Below are 17,223 nucleotides of genomic sequence, written 5' to 3' on the forward strand. Positions count from 1 at the left end.
ACACCACTGAGTAGGGTTACATTTGATTATTCCTCTCCACCAGGGCTGCTTAGGGTCCCTGGTTAGAAGTTCCTCCTCCCTAGGGTGAAAAACTGACCCTGGGACATAGGACTTTTGGTGTTAAAACTGGTAAAGTCTCAGCAAACCTGGATGGTTGGCCAACCTGTGGCTCTAACTATAGGGTTTGTAGCTACTGCTGGCAGGGGGATGGCATGGAGGTCATTTGGGAGTTTGGAACAGAGCTTTCCGTTCCTGGTATGTATTCAGCAAGAATTGTTAATGGTTTTCCCCTTAACTTGCAGGCAGAGACTAATCTGGTCCTGGAATCTGTTTGGCTAGGCTGAGCAAGCACATAGCTTAATTGAGTTTCTCAGTTTATGACTGCTCAGTGGGGCAGTGGCTGCCTAGTGAGAGTGGAGCTTAAGTGGTCAGATTTGGAGCCTGGCTGTGTTCACTTATGATCTAAAACTCAGGAGCAGGTGATTTTTTGTATCTTTTTCTTTTTCTGGAATGAATCAGGGTTTGGAAAATACCAAGGACACAATGCTAATTTACTGTTGTCCTGCTGGGGACACAGGAGAGTGGAAGGGAGAGGGTGAAGGAAAGGAAGAGGAGCATGTTTTCTAGAACTCAGCCATTATGAAAGGGAAGTTTAATGGGCTTGTAGTTAGAAGAGCTTTTCTCACTGAGAGGAAGCATTTAGCTTGGGAGTAGGCCTACTGGGAGTGGAGGTGCTAGGTGGTTTCTGTATGTGGGCAGGGTGAGACAGGGTGTCCCACGGTCCCAGTGTTAGCGTTGAAAGTCTTGTGTCCTTGGAAACCCCTTGATCCTCAGCAAACCTGGACGACTGGTTACCCTAGTGAAGGGACAAGGCCCAAGAATGGGCAGCGTGGCAGAGTTTTTGGCCTGAGCACGTGCTGGAGAGGTGAGCCAGAGTTGATGCTCAGAACTGTTTTAGGAGAATGGTCAGGGCCCAGAATTTAAATTACTGGGGTAAAAAGAAAACCTTTCAGTGCCCCAAGTCAAGAAAATTAATGCATCTGTAGCCTTGTCCACCTGGGCATGCTCTTGTGGATGGGAACAGCTGGAATTGGGCTGGCCCAGACACTCTGAGAGCCAGGGGGTCAGCCCAGAGCAAGGCCCAGGTCACGGCAGTTGTTTGGGGGTGAAATGGATGCTGTGGACCCTGTGCTAAGCAGCCTCAAACCAAACTATTTATTTATTTATTTTTTCTAAATTTCTGTTTTGAAGGTCACGTTCACACTTTTTGCCTGCTCCATGGGGGTGGGGGGGTGGTAAGGGGAGGCAGAGCTGGGGTCAAGTAGGACTCTGGCCATCTTTCCTCTGCAGTGCAGGAAAGGCCTAGGGAACCTGACAGGGGTTGGCAGTCTCAGCACCCCTCTGGCCTGCGGGAGCCAGTCCTCCCTGGACTCTAGGAAAAACACGTGCAAACACACCTGAGCAGGACATTCTTGTGTCTTCTGGAAAATAAATACTCACGTGTTCTGTGACCTTTTAAAAGGAAACCCAGCTCTCCTTCCTCTGAGATTGCACCTAAAGACGTTCTCTTTATCTGTTGGATGGGAGAGTGAAGTGTGTTTATCTGAGTCCCGAAGGATTTGGGAGTGACTCTTGTTCCAGTAGATTATAAACTCCATTAGAGCAGGGGTCTGGTTTGCCGTGCTTATCACTGAGTCTGAGAGTCTAGATCAGGGCTTGGCCCATAGACATTCAGTAATTAAGTGGTGAACCAGCTAGGGAAGAGTTCAGTGAGTACTTTTCTGTGTGAAGACAGTATGCTAATGGCTGTAGGGCAATGATTCTCAAACTTGGCTGTACATTAGAAGTACCTAGGGAGCTGTAGAAGCATCTCACTGTCCAGGTCACACCCCGTTCCTCTTCAGTTAGAATCTTTGGGGGTTAGACCCAGGCATCAGTATTTTAAAAATTATCTAGGTGATTTTAATGTATAGCCAAGTAGAAGAATCAGTCTATTTTAATCTGTTTGGGATGCCATAACAAAATACCACAGATTGGGTGGTTTAAACAACAGACATTTACTGTATCACAGTGTTGGAAGTTGGAAGTCCAAGATCAAGTTTCCAGCTGGTTCAGTTTCTGGTGAGACCCTTTTCCTGGCTTGCAGAAGATCTCCCTCTTGTGTCCTCCCTTATAGAGGGAGGGAGGGAGGGGGGAAGAGACAGAGAGAGAAAGAGAGAGAGAGAGAGAGAACACACTGGTATCTCTTTTTCTTATAAGGCACCTTGAGGCCCCACTCTTATGATTTCATTAACCATTGTTACTTCTTCACAGGCTCTGTCTCCAGATATAGTCACATTGGGGGTTGGGACCTCAACATACAAATTGTGGGGGGGTGGGGCACAAACATTCAGTTCATAAGGGCCTTGATAATCAAAGTGCAGTTCATGAACTAGCAGCTGTAGCTTCACCTGGGTGCTGGTTAGAAATGCAGGCTCTCAGGTCCCACTCTAGACCTATTGAGTAGTTACCAGTATTTTAATAACAGAGTGCCCAGGGAATTCATATAGACATTGGTGATCAGGAAGCACTGCTGTGGGCTCTACAGAAACAGAGAATAGGCTGGTGCTTAAGAGTCCATGAGGTGGAGAGTAGTGGGAAATACAGCTTGGGCCAGATCAGGAGGTTTGGATTGACTTGGGCAGGCAGTGGAGAGCCATGCAGGGATCTTGAGCATGGGAGTGGTATGATTAGAACAGTGCTTCAGGAAGATGAGGCTCTGTTGGAGGGATCCGGTGTCTCAGAATGTCACCTTCTCCTCCAGGTGCTGCTCCCAGCAGCCAGCTTGCTGCAGCTCATGGATGTTCGGCAGAACTGCTGTGACTTCCTTCAGTCTCAGCTGCATCCCACCAATTGCCTGGGCATTCGGGCATTTGCAGACGTGCACACCTGCACTGACCTTCTGCAGCAGGCCAACGCTTACGCAGGTAATGGGGAGCTGGGCTGCTGCACCTCCTCCAAGCATGGGGATTTCATAACCTCGTCTGCCGTGGACTCCTCAAAGATTGTGAGACAGGCACTCTGCTGTTAAGCAGTTACATCTTAGGGAGCTAAGACACAGGTGGAAAGATCGTTAGCAATAGAAGAGTTCAACTCATTGCCAAGTATAATATGATTAATTGTCACATGGATGATACAGACATTAATTTTCACGAGAGAAGAGGAAGGAGATCTGAGAAAACTTCATGGGGGAAGAGTAATTTGACCTAGTTTTGAAATAAATTTCTATTTTGATCAAAATGTTCTTTAAACAGGATTTTAACCATCAAATTCTACTGCAAGGCTTATAATGATAAGCAGGAGTCCCCTGCTCTGCCTTTCCACACCAAGTCTTGCTCTCTAGAGCCGCTCACTGAACTGTGTAAGAATTAAAATGCAGGCTCTGGTTCAGCTAAAACCTGTTTCATCCATTTATCTCCATTTATCTAAATATTGATGATATGTTTATACCACTGTTTTTAGAATAATTAATTTTAGATATTATATGTTGACTTCTCACAGAAGAACAAGACTTAACTTTTATATTTTATAGACTTTCCCCTCATACATACATCCTTCCCCTCTCTTTATTCCTCTAATATTATTTCTACAACCGAGCTGTTCTATGTTATAATTACAGTTTTTAAACCTGAAAACTTTTGTTTTAAATCAGAAAGGCAGTAGTAATTGCCTTTTTCTTTTGCATAGTGAGTTACTACCACTAATTTTTGTTAGGTAGAATTGAATAGTCCTTCTTAATATGTCAGATAATCTGTTCATTTTATTTTATTTTTCTTAGAGACATTCTCCCTGTTAGAATTTGTCATCCTGTTATTTTAAGATCCTGTTATTTTAAGATCCTGTTATTTTTACTAGGGTTTTGGGAAGGAGTAGAGATGAACATGAATGTTCAGTCCACCATACTTAGGTGGAAAGAAGTCTTCACTGATATTTATTTCAACTTGAAGACAAAGATCATGAGTGGCCAACAAAATGGGTCTAGTCATTTTAATTGATAGGTTCAGTTGTGGACATCTCCTTCCCTTGCAATAAATCATCTCGCTCTTCCCCTGCCTAAACAAACATCATCTGTATTCTCTCTGTGTCCCCTGTACAGCCCATGTCTAGAACTAGCTGAGGGCCTGCTGGCTGTCCACCTGCCAGCTCCCTGTGCTGCGTTAGCCCTTGGCCCACAAGGCAACAATCACTTACTGTGTTTCTTGATGTCCTTTTGTTCTCTGATCAAGCCTCTGACCCCAAGAACCTACACACACTCTCATTTCTCCTCGCAGTCTGTTTCTGCGGCACAAGTGGGGCCAGTTGTTAAGATGATCTTGATGATGATGACTTTTGTGAAGGACATTCCCCAGATGCCCAGTTCTGAATTCTGTGGACTCTTCCTGGCTCTGAACCTTGACTCTCCTATTCCTCTGCTGTTGCTCCTGTGCCCTTCATTCTCGACATATTCCCTCCACTTTTCTGCTTTTCCTCAGGGAGTCTTTTTCTCTCTCTAGAGAGGGCTCCCCAGCCCAGTCTTAGAAGAGGGCACTTTCTTGAGGGATGTGCTCAGGCTTTGCATTAGCAGCAGCCAAGAACTTGGCTAAAGCCCAGGTCAGCACAGGAACATCTGCTGGTGCAGTGACAAAGGAAGAGTACTTAGATGCCAGGAATTCTCTGGCTCCCTTCCTTGTGTCCCTCCCCAGCCCTCTCCTTGTACACAGTGTGTGCATGGATGTGTGTACACACAGCACACATCCATCCCATCCTATTGTAGTTGGCTGACACCATCATCCGAGGGTTGGGAGTGTGCTGAACCCCCACCTCTAACAGAGGCTCCCAGGTGCTTCTGGCCTGGCTTTTGCCCACTTTCAAAATCTGTGTTTTCTCCCTTGGTCCTTTGAGACCCTCCTGCAGGACTATGAGGAGGATGCGCTTGGGAGCACATCGCTGTGGTGGTGCTCCCTGGTCCTGACGCTGTTGCAGTGATCGGGATCTGCCAGCACTGTGGGTGTGTGCACGCACATGTGTGTATGTGGAAATCATGATGAACTGTTTGTACCCAGTATTTACTGAGCCCTCACTTCGGGTCATGTCCTATGCTGAGCATTTTATTTATGCCATCTCATTTAATGCACACAGCAGCTAAGGAAACTAAGGTACAGAGAGGTGAAGTAATTTGTTGGTGTCACACAGCTGGTAAAGACAGAGGTGGGATTCAAACCCAGACAGTGCTGACTCCAGAGACAGTGATTGTCACTGCTACACTCTGTGGCTTCCAGGCCCGATTTGGACTTAAGGCAGCCCTGTGAATCGGTAATTGAGGAGTGTTGGTGGCTAGAGTTGGCACTTTCCATGGGAAGTGTGAGCCTGGAAGCCTGGGCCACCTAGTCAGATGCTAACAACCAGACAGGGTAGACAGACGACCAGCTGTCTCTGCTAGACACAGGCTGTTGAGTCATCTCGGTGTGGGGAAGTGAGGTGTGGATGTCTTCTCTTCCCCGCATATGTGAGCCCTCCTATTTTCCCCGGCTCAGTCAGTGCAACTTCAGGCTGAGAGCCTCTTCCCTGTCATACAGGCCTCTGTGGGGCCTGTGATCATCTTCTGGTCACAGCTTTCTTTGTATCCTGCAGCAGGGAAATCATGGGAATACAGAGGTTGATAAGGCCATGATGAAAAGACATTAGAAGAAGCAGTGTGAAGGTAAATTGTACAGTGTTTAGAGAAGGAAACAGAAAATGATTATCTTTGCTTCTTCCTCCAGTGGTTGGTTTATATCCACCCACTGATGTGGGCCTGCTTTGTTTTTTGGTCTTGCACTTCCTGACTTGAGATGGAATCTGGCACTTTCTGCCATTGCTGCCTCTTGAGACAGAGCTGCTGCCTCATCCCATTTGTAAATGTGGTGGTGTGGGCACCCACTAGGGGCGCATTAAAGAGGCAGTGTCGGCCCCTGTGGTCACAGGCTTTTCTGGCCCCATGACTCACATTAGGGTGTGTTTTAAACCAACCAAGCACAAGGAGATCCTCCAGATCAGAACTAGGAGTCAGACCAGCCAACACTGGAGCTGAGTGACTGGGAGGCTTGTTTTCCCCTCTTTAAGATGGGGGCAATACCTCGTGCCTTATTTCAGGGATGGTTTGGGGATCAGGCAGCACAGAGAGGAGAGCCTCCGTCAGAGTAAGCACCACTCAAGGCCGTGCTCTGGAGCCTCCCTGCCAGGCTCACTATCCATAGTAAGAGAGCCTCCAAGCTGGGTCTTGGTAGAGAGATGGCGCTCCTTGGGTCATCACCACTGCTGTTGCTATGGATAGCATGCACTTTTGGGGAGGAGGCCATTTCCAGAGCTTCTGATTTTGCTTTCTCTGTATCCAGATGCACAGGCAGGTCTATCCTGCTCTCCTACCTTGCTTAGCCTCTGGCTGCCTGGCCTCTGTCTTCACTTGTCTGTGGCCCCCAGCTTTGCCTTTGAATTCTGTTTTTTTTTCCTTCTCCAAGACAAACTTTCTTTTGCTGTAATAATTATTATTGCTATTGTTAGTGCTATCTTAATATAAAATCACCTGTAATTATTACCCCTTGGTGAATAATTTTCCCAATGTTTTTCATTGCATGTTTTCCAGCTTAAAAAAACTAGCAGTATATTCTGAATATCCTTCCATGTTAGCAGATACACTGCTATACTGTTCTTTTAAAACTTTAGAGAACATATTCAACTTAAACCCATGATGCAAAAATTCAAACAGTACATAAAGGTATAAATGCCAAGTCAATCTTCTCTTAGGCTCTCTCTCTGAGGGGAGCAGGGGGACTAACTAGTATATCCTTCATAATGTATATAATGTTCTTTAACTTAGCCAAATAGAAACATTCTGTAATCACTGAACTTTTTCTTGAGTTCTTTCCAGACCCTGTGTATGCCTATATATTATTCTTTTTATCTGTTGTATCATATAGATGAACTATCATTTGTTTAACCCCAGCCCTTGATTAATGGGCATTATTGTTCTCTGTTTTTCCTTTTATAGAAAATGTTGAGGGAGAATCTTTCTACATAATATTCTAAAGTACACTTGTTAGTATGTAAGTAACGTAAGATTGTACCTGTAGGATACCATTTAGTAGCGTAAAGTAGCTCAAAGAGAGCATGCATTAAAAAAATTATTGGTAGATATTGTCAAGTTGTTTTCTGAAAAAAATATAGCTATTTTAAAAATCAGCTCTTGCCTTCTGATAAGTCTTCAGTTCCCTGGTGAAGGCACCGAGAGCTAGAGAGACTCCGAGAGGCTGGAGCACCACCTCTCTCCTCTCAGCTCACCTGTTTGGTTTCCTGTTTAAAGTAGCCCTGTCTTTCCTTGCTGTGGCAGTCCCTCCTGCTTCCTCTGGGTCCAGTTTCCCTTAAGGTTATGCCCCCAGGCTTTTGCCATGATATGTTATATTGGAATGGAGGAAGGTGGATCCCATATTTAGAGGCTGACAACTTAGACCCTTGTCCCCGGCTGATGGTATCAGAGTCCTCCTGGGAAGCTAGTAGCCGGGAAAGGGACCCTGGTGTTTTGTACAGCCTATTTCTTATACCTCATTATTGTTTCTAGGGACAGCTTAATCTTTAACCTCAGAGGCTATGGCAGGTTTATGGAGACTTTGTTTTTTGGTAATTGGACGGTCATGCACTGGGCCATCAGCAGAGCTGGTTGGGAAGGATGTTAATGAGACCCCATTAACAAAATGGCAATTAAAATTCTTTGGACATGTTGTTTACATCAGTCTGCCAAAGCTGAGCAGAAACCCTCCAGCCATGGGATGGAAAAGCCATCGGATTTAACGTGTTTATGGAGAGAAATGGCCTTTTTTGATTGATTGAGTCATTTTAGATCATGGAATGAAGTCATTAAACTAAGGGCAGCAAAAGACTTTGACAAATCATTTTAAAAACACAAACCTCTGATTCAATGAGGGTTGTCTTGTGAAACTGCTGCCTTCAACGTGGCATCGTACAATAGTGATGATGATGATGATGGTCATGGTAGGAGTTTCTGCCGTTTCTGAGCACTGGCTAGGTTCCAGGACTGGTGCTGCACCTTTCATCGGCATCACTTCCTTTTGGCCACATGACTGTGAGAGGCAGTTATTATTTTCCCGATTGATAGATGGAGAAATGGAAACTCCAGAAATGTTTGGTAACTTGCCCAAGATCACCGAGTTTGTAAGTGGCAATGTCAAGATCCACGATGAGGCTGCCCGAGACCAGAGCCCTTCCCGAGCCCACTGCTTATTTTCATGTCTGCCCAGGCCAACACAGCCTCTCTCTATGGTGGTCGCAGCACTCCTGCCTCCCCCTGGTGTTCTGCTTCTAACTTGAAGATGGCAAATGAAGCAGTAGAGCAGATGCAGGTCAGTTTTGTTGTTGGGGTTTTAGGAAGCTTCCTTTATTCCTCCCATTCTCTGGGCTACAGGGAACTCTGGTGTTGAATCAGCGACACTGATAGCTAGACAGTTTTGATACAGCCCTTGGCGCTTTCTCCACGTGGATGTGTGCACGTTAGAGAGAAAGGAGGTGGGGCCACAAATGTATTTCCGGAATTAAGTGAACATGGAAGAGAGAGCATATCTCACTATTCCTGGGGAGGGTGGGGTAGCAATATGTAGAGTCTGAGGGCTGGTGGTCACGATTCCTGTGGGAGGAGGTCAGGGTAGGTCTCTGTTACCTCCCTGTGGGAGCTGAGGCTTCTCCTCAGAGCAGGAAAGCTGTGGACCCTGAAAACCAAATATTGGTTCAAGAAAGCTTACCTCTGCCATGCAAAAACAGGGCATTAGGGGGCAGGAGAGAGATTTAAGGCAATTCTGTTTTATTTTTTACTTTGCTAAAATGTTTTGATTCTACTTGTGTATTCACCTGTGTCAGCCAATCTTCCCTGAAGTGTATAACCAATGGTTTAATTCAGAGCCCTCATACCTGTTCCCTGGGGCCACTGACTCTGGAATTATGGGGTTCATTTCATTTCTGCAGGTCAAAGAAGTCTTAGATGGATTTTCAGTTCCATTTGTTCTGTTCTGGATTTGTAGTTTAGATGAACCTGAGCAAAAGCTTAGGTTTATTTCATCCCATTAGGAGGAGGAAATAGACTTGGGATTAAGTTAGGAGGTTGCCTGAGCCCTAAGCAGTCCTGAAGAATGGAATGAAGCACAGTAAAAATCTTAGAGCTTAATATTGGCAGAAGTGCTGGACACTGAGGGTTCAGGTTCAAACAGGACAGAGCCTGCCCCCTGGGGCTTACAGTCCCAGTGTGAGAGAAAGACCTCAGATGATAAAATAGGTTGATGAGGACTATGGTAAGTTTTATTCCTTGTTTTGGGGGTTTTGAGAACATATAGAACAATATCACTTCATCTAAGCTCATAGACTGGGAGATTAAGGAAATATCTCAATTCAGGGTTATGGCTGAGATTTGAACCTAGGACTAACATCAAGATGTTTTTAGAGCATCACTATTGTAATTTTTTTTAAAGAAAAGTCATTAGATTCATTCTTTTTGTCTCTCAAAGCATCTCTAAGAGGGATTCTTAGAGTGCTCTGATGTCTGTATTGAATTTCCCCGCAATGGCTGGTCTAGAATGAGTTGCTACTGTCATGGGGACCAAGATGCCCATCAGAATGCTTGTTATTGTACTCAGGCAGCCTTGGCTTCAAAACCTGGCTCAGCCACTTACTGCTCTGCGATCATAAGCACACGACTAAATAACTGTTTGAGCTTCCATTTCTCCGTCTGTAAAATAGCGATCATGATATTCACATCCCCAGGGCTTTTGGGAGAAATGACATAATACATGTAAAATGCATAGCGCAATGTTAGCTACTAACAGGAAAAGCCCTCAACTTTTTCCAGGCCTGCTTCCTTGAAAAGACCCAGCTTTGCCCCTAGAGCAATCCTTTCATGGGAGTGTACCATCCAAGTTTTGTCATCTTTTCAACATTGGAAAGATAGTTGTGTTGTCTGGTAAGGAAAGAACTGGAAGTTACCTGGTGCCCCTCTGCTTCTCCATAATTTCTCCTCCAAGTGGACAAGAACAGACACATTGTGTTTCATTAATTAAAACTTGGAACTTAAATGGTGTTTGTTACTTATAGTAAAGGCTGGTTAATTGGGACTCTTAACTAGAACTCTTAATTGATTCCCCCCCCCCACCCCTCAGTTTCCACTTCTCTTTAAGGAGAAAGAAGCAAAAGGACAAGTTAAGAGTGTGTTATTTGGAGAGTTCTTTTTCAAGGGAGTGGCTGATGGTTAGAAGATACTAAGCCCCCCCAGCACACACCACCCAGGCCTCAAGGTCTTGCCTGCCTCTCTGCTGCATCTCCTGGAGCCTGGCACCATTCCCCAAACTTAGTAGGGGCTTAATTAACATTTGTTAGATGAATAAAGACGTTGGCTAGGCTCTAGCTAGAGCCCAGCTAGACCGAACCATTGCTGTTCTCTAGACATGCTCTGAATTTTCTGCTTCCATGTTGTTATTTTGCATTTGGAGTGCCTCTCCCATTCATGGCTCTGTGGACTCTGGGGTGGAATTATTGGTGCCTTGTCTTACCCTTCTTATAAGGTGCTTGTAGGCATCAGCTCTGCTTTTTTTTTTTAAATTTTGAAGAAACTGCATTTGCTATATCATATGCTAACAGTTATTAAGCACTTGCAGCAGTCTCAGTAAATGTGAGTTATGTTATTTGCTCATTCAATGCCCATACACCGATATGAGACAGTTACTATTATTAACTCCATTTAATAGATGAGAAAACTGCAGCCTTAAGAGATTAAATAACTTATATCCCTAGGAAGTTTTCTGAACTCAATGGAATTAAAGTGCGTTTCTAAGGCCTTTGGAGTCTGCAGGCTCATCCACAGGAACTGCAGCCCCACAGGATGTCCCTGACGCGGTGGACAAGCTTCTTTGTCAGAGAGCAGTGCCGCCCACAGAACTGGGCGCTGTGAAGCAGGAACGTGGACTGATGATATTTACCCTTCATTTCTAATGAGTTTCTTAAAGATCTTTGAATGGGCTAATATTATTGTCTTCAAACCTCAGGACAACCTTGCAACTTAGGTCGGTAGTGTGGTCCCATTTTGTGGATGATGAAGACAAGACCGGGAACAAAGTGCCTGTAAGAGGTGGAGCTAGAATGAACCCAGAAGAGCTGACGCAGGCGCAGCTCTTCACTACATTCTCCCATCATACATTAACAACAAAGCCAAGCAATGGAAAATCCCCAAACCAACTAACCAACCAACCAATCAGCCGACAAGTGTTAAAGGGAGAGGCTTTCTTAGGGAGGTGTATCTTCTGGGAAGAGAGTGGGCTCTTTCAGGGAAGCAGCTGGGCAGAGGGCTGACTTAAGTACCAGGTCTTCTGGAGAACCCCCGGCTTCCCAGGAAATGGAGTTGGTCCCCGCATTCTTTTCCTGCACGCCCCCCCCCTCCCCCGCGCCCGTCGTCTTCTTGTTTCTTGAGTGTTGCAAACAGAAAGAGGACTCTAGTCCCCCGACTCTGGGGGCTTAGCCCTGTCTCTTCAGACTGAAGGGAGGAAGGGAAGTTTTCTTCTTTGCTCCCTTTCTTTGTCTCTTCGTGCTCATGCCCTGCGAATTCCCAGGTTTCTCCGTTGCCAGCTCTGAGTGAGGAGACTGCTGCTCACTAACTCCCTTGTTGCCCGCACCCCACTAAACGCTGCTTCCTGTAGGGGTTTCAGTGGGAGGGGCTGGATGGGCGAAGCAGCAGTCCCCTTCAGAAGGAAGGGACCTAGATTCAAATGCTGCCGTGTCCCAGAGGGTGAGCGATGGGAAGGCGTGGGAGGCTGAGTACTTTTTGCTTTGATTTATCTTTGAGAATTTCAAGCCACCTGGAGTGTGCGTCACTGCACTTCCATTTTCTTCCTTTTCAAAATCCAACCCATCTACTTTCAGTTTTATGAACTCTGAGGAAGAATTTTTCACAACCCAGAATTTTACTTTCTCATCTCCTGTTCTCTCCCTTCCTCCAAATGTCAGGTTTTGGGTCAACCAAAGATAAAGGCAGGAAGGCTGGGTGTGGCCCTGGGCGGCAGGGATGTCGGTGCTGGTTCACCTGACTCTCCTGCTGAGCTCAGCCGTGGCTGGTCCACAGAGCCTGGACGTCCTGCACTTTGTGTTGGTGAGCTGACAGCTTTTCCTCCCTATTTCTTGGGTGTTGCCAACAAATGTAGGACTCTGGTCCAAAGACTTCTTGGACCAGAAAGGGCATTTGGGAGAACCTTGTTACTTTCCCAGCCTCCAGGCCAAGCATCATTCCCAAAGAAGATTGTTCACTTGCTTTTATTTTAAAGTCTTTAGGAATGAACGCTTTAAAAATGATATTATCTAGTCTTAAAAATTCCCATAGTCAGGAAGGTCTTTTGCATGTCTCACCTAAAATCTAAGCTTTAAACTTAAGGCTTTTTCCTGTTGACATTAAAAGAGGCAAGACCAGCTTCTTACTTTATGACAGTTGTTTCCCGTCATAAAGGATCTGGCTTTAAATGTTTTGTTATGTGCACACATTCCCGAGCCTCAGGGTGGACAAGCTCTAACCGTGGGCTCAGGGATGTCGGTAGGCTGGTGGCAGAGCAAGTAGGGAGTGCTTTTTGTCCAGTGAAGGATGGAAAGGGTTGTTTATAACCTGATTTTTGAGAATAAAACATTAACATTTAGGGGTTCTGGATGAAGGATATATGGAGATTCTTAGGGTCTGAATTGTTTCAATGTGAAGTTAAGAATGATTTTTGCAAGAAACGATTTAAATCTTCTTCGTTTGATTTTTAAGAGACTGGCAATTGTGAGAGAGGGGCTTAGCGTGCTCTGACTTTCCTTTTCACTATGCAGCTACAGCAGAGATGGCATTTTGGCAGCCTCCCAAGGGTGGAGGGTCTCGGAATCTCACTTGAGGAGCTGGCCAGACCGAGACGGGGCAGCCCTGAGTGGGAGCTGGGAGGTGTAGACTTCCAGAAGCTACCGGCCAGAAAGGGGCTACCGAAGAAGGAAGGGGGCAGGCCTGGAGGGCAAGGGGCACAGATGTTCCTTAAGGCAATGGCTCAGGTTGTGAGAAAACTGAAAAAGGAGCAAGCGCTGGGCCCAATGACAGAGGATCCTGTCGTCTCCAGGACCTGCTGCACCAGAAATTGTCAGCTCTTAGGCCTGTTCACCTTGCCATAGTTTGCAAAACACTTCCACAGTCCCTTTCCCACCAGAGCAGGAGGGAGGCAAGACAAGTGGTTGTATCCCCATTTCACAGGTGAGGATAGTGAGGCTCAGGGGGATGATGCCATTGGCTCAAGGCAACGATTCGCAAATGGCAAGGCCAGGATTTGAATCGAGGTTTCTTCTTCCTGAAATGCATGCTCTATCGCTGACATTTCACTGCCTCTGTGATACAGGGTGGTGGCCTGGGCGAGGGTCAGGGTAGGAGTTGTCCTTAGCATTTCCCTTGCGTGGATCTTAGGCCTGTTGGGTTTGTCTTGTGCTAGCTGTTCCCCAATTTCCCTCCACTTCAATGGCCTCCACAGGCTGGCTGTCGTGGATTTTTCCCAGTGGAGGGGGAGCCAACTATGTTGCCACTACACTGGGACAGATGCTTAGTTGGGCTTCCTTGTGAACCAGAGGCAGAGGTGCACTTGACTTTGGTTAAGACTTGATTTGGGACAGGAAAGGATGACTCCTGCCAGCCTTCTAATGTTGACTTTCTACCAGAACCTCAGAGACTTCCAGCCACACAGCAATTCTGACCCACTTTTGTTTGGCTGAGCTGCAGGGGGCACTGTCTGAAACTCTGCCAGCTTGCGCCTTGAGGGGAAATGAGCTCAATTAAGTAGGCAGGTCCCAGTGCGGCATTTCTGCAACATCATTATTAATTTCAAGGAACATGGGAAAAATATAACCTCATATCTCTCTGCCCCATTTTCATCTGTGTCGATGTTCAGGACAAAGGATCACACAGGGGGATGCCTTTGCTGCTGTCCTTCTCTCTGCTTCTCTGTCTCACCCCCTGCCTCCCGCCTCTCCCCAAAGCCCCCAGGACTCCACTCTGAATCCCGCCCATTGTCATGGCCTTGGTTCATGGAAGAGCAGGAGTGTTTTATAACTTCGTTTTCTGAACTTCTGCTTTCTTTCTTTCTCTCTCTCTTTTTTTTTTTGAAACAGAGCAGCACTTTCCAGAGGTGATGCTGGGGGAAGAATTTCTTAGCCTAAGTCTGGACCAGGTGTGCAGCTTGATATCCAGTGACAAGCTGACTGTTTCCTCAGAAGAGAAGGTATGACGTGGCCCCTCGATGCAAGAGGAGCCTCGTGTGCGAGGTAGTCCTGTGGTGTAGTGAGACCTTCGCTGAGAGCTTATTTTTTATCTCTGTAAATAATAAAAAAAGGCCTTCTGATTCTTGACCACTAACTTTACTTTCTGGACCCTGTAAAGAAGAAATGTGGTGGTGATGATGGCGGCGGCAGAGCTGCTTTCACTTACTGAACGTTTCCAGTTTGCCAGGCACTGTGCCGAGTGCTTCATGTCCTTCAGCTCACTCACCCCTCACCGTGGCCCCGTGCAGCAGGCGTTGCCACTGCCTCCACACTACAGATGAGGAGCAGTGAGACTCAGAGGAGTTAGTTAGCATCCACGGTCACTCATCTGGTCACTGAGAGCTGGGGTCTCCCTGTCACCTGGTCTTAGTCACTGTCCCACATGGCCTCTTGTGAGTGTCACTGAACAGTTATGCCAGAGCAGACCTTTTGGGAACATCTGTTCTAATAGGGGTTTGGAATTCTTACTGATGATGAAACTGAAGCCCAGAGAGGGGATAGGAACTGCTGAAGGTCACACAATCAGTCAGTGCAAGGGCTAGAACCCAGGGCTCTTGACACCCAGTCCCCTAACTCATTGACCATATACTTCTTCTGTGCTGGAAGCTCGACTTCTGCCCGCTGCTCTCGCTGACCTGTGACTGCTCATCCTTCCTTCTGCCAGGCCCTCCCTCTCAGTGACCCTCTGATTGGAGAATCCTCCCCATCCATCTCCACCTGGTTGAATTCCAAGCCAGTTCAGATTCTGCTATTACCAGGGAGAATTTCTTTACTCCAGGAAATGCAGCCTTTTGAACTGAACATAACATAAGCCAGCTGTGTCCAAATCTCATCTCTAGTATTTACAAATTCATTGTGTGACCTTGGGTAAGGCACTTTGCTTCTCTATCTGTTTCCTCATTTATAAAGTGAAGATACTAATAGAATGTGTTCCATAGGGTGGTTGTAGGAATTAAATGGCATAAAATTTGTAAAATGCCTGGTATCATATCTGGTACCTAGTAGGCATTCAGTCAGTGTTAACTGAGTTTATTTTTGATCTTGCATCTGGAATTAAGTCCCTTTTGTTCTGTGTTCCAAGATAGTACCTTGCTCCGCTTTTTATTGCAGTTCTGATCTGCTTTTTCCTCCTTCAGTCAAGTGTGAGTTCCTTGATGGTAGGGTCACATTGTATTCATCTCCGTATCTGCATAGATGCTCAATATATGTTTCTTGAATTGTCCTAGTCCACTCTTAGTATCAAAGCTTGAGGTCCTTTCATGAGGGACTATTCAAGGAAAAGCCCTCGTAAAGAGTTTTACATTGGGGATAAGACCAAGTCCAAAGGCATATGTCCAGAGAATGGGGTGGAATTCACAAGGCCCTGCCTGTTCTCCTGCAGAAGTTTGATCAAGAAGAAAAGCAGTTGTTCATTGGAACTGTGAGCTGCCCTGAGGCTTCAGAGAAATCTCTAGAAGGTGACTAGCACAATAATCTAGACTCTTCCTTAGGCTTAGGGAGGCCTCTGTTCCATCAAATAGTGTGAAACAGCACCTCCAGGGGGAAAGAACGCCTCTGGCCAGGACAAAGGCTCTTGGCTGTGGAGCAGACTCTCTTTCTTCTTGCAAACCTGTTTAATGTCTTCTCCGGATTGTGCTACCAAATTGGCATCGTTTGAAGGAGCGAACTAGTCAGTTGATTGGCTGTGTGAGTGTTGGAGCAGTTGGTCAGTTTGGGCCTGCCTGAACATGTCCACACGTGTAGTTTGAAAAAAATGAAAGTGATAATAAAACAGTAGCATCTATACCACCTTGGAGCTATTGCATTGAGAGGGGGACCCTGCTACCTTGAGTTCATGCTGGCACATCCTGCTCTGAGGTCACAGTAAGCTTATTCAGGGGAGGACTTATCTATGCTTGCTGTGCCAGGGCAGGGGTGAGACAGGGCTGCTGCCAGGGAAAGGCAACTGGGACTCTGGACTCAGGCAGACCTGGTTCCATGCTCTGCTTGATGCTTACTGGCTGCAGTAAGCATCTTGAGAAATCACTGAGAAATTATTGGTCTCTTTGAACCTTAGTTTCCTTACATGTAAAATGGAATACAGCCCATTGTGTCATGAGGATTAGACATAATGGGTATAAAACAGCAAATATAATGTTTGACAAGTGCTCAATAAATGGCATTTGTCATTATGATTGCCGTAATTTTGAGGCACTTACTGATAATGGTAATGGTATCAATTTTGCCATTGACTGTGGTAAAATAAGCCATGGAATTAATTTTATATTTCTAGAAACAAAGAAGCATGACATTAAATCTATACACTTAAAAATTGTTGATAGTGGCTCTTATTTATTCATTTGCTTACATATAAATTGCTTGTTCTGTGTAATCAGAGTTGGAATGTAGGAATTTTTCACATTAATGAAATTGTGTATCATGTTGGTTCTCAGAAGTTCTGTGTAACTTCAGAGATAGGTGCTGCTTTTCAGAAAGTAGCTACTCATGATCTCTGTCTTTTTGGTACCTTTCAAGGTTGGCAGTATAATTTTGAGGCTTATCAAAGTATAGTAGGATTTGGCCTACATTTTCCCTTTGGCAAAACTCATAGTTTTATTTCCCCTTAATTGAATACATGTTGCTGTAAGTTAAATGTCTGGAAGCCTTTGACAATTAGATGTTCATCATTTGGATGCTAGTGTTTTAGACTTGGAAGATTCTGTGATCTGTTCTAGGAGATTTGGTGATTTCTACTCCCTTTAACTATGTCGCATATGATAGGTAATCACTAGCATGCACAATAGCTTTTTCTTTCAATATTGCATTATAGTGAATTTATTGGAGTGTATTTGAAGTAATACCAGGGATCTTAATTTAAGCTAA

General features: G+C 45.5%; 1 protein-coding gene across 5 annotated transcripts in view; it reads left to right on the forward strand.

Moving 5' to 3' along the window:
• KLHL3 (kelch like family member 3) overlaps positions 1-17,223 on the forward strand; it is a 114,559-nt gene that overhangs the window by 49,053 nt on the left and 48,283 nt on the right. For all 5 annotated transcript variants that reach the window (XM_045826381.1, XM_045826400.1, XM_045826418.1 and 2 more), the window contains 2 exons: positions 2,804-2,966; positions 14,212-14,321. In XM_045826381.1, coding sequence (XP_045682337.1) covers positions 2,804-2,966; positions 14,212-14,321 — 273 coding nt within the window. The remainder of the gene's footprint in view (positions 1-2,803; positions 2,967-14,211; positions 14,322-17,223) is intronic.

The sequence above is a fragment of the Phyllostomus hastatus genome, unplaced genomic scaffold (genome assembly GCF_019186645.2).
Source record: "Phyllostomus hastatus isolate PE091 unplaced genomic scaffold, TTU_PhHast_1.1 phas_contig_150, whole genome shotgun sequence".
Taxonomy (NCBI): domain Eukaryota; kingdom Metazoa; phylum Chordata; class Mammalia; order Chiroptera; family Phyllostomidae; genus Phyllostomus; species Phyllostomus hastatus.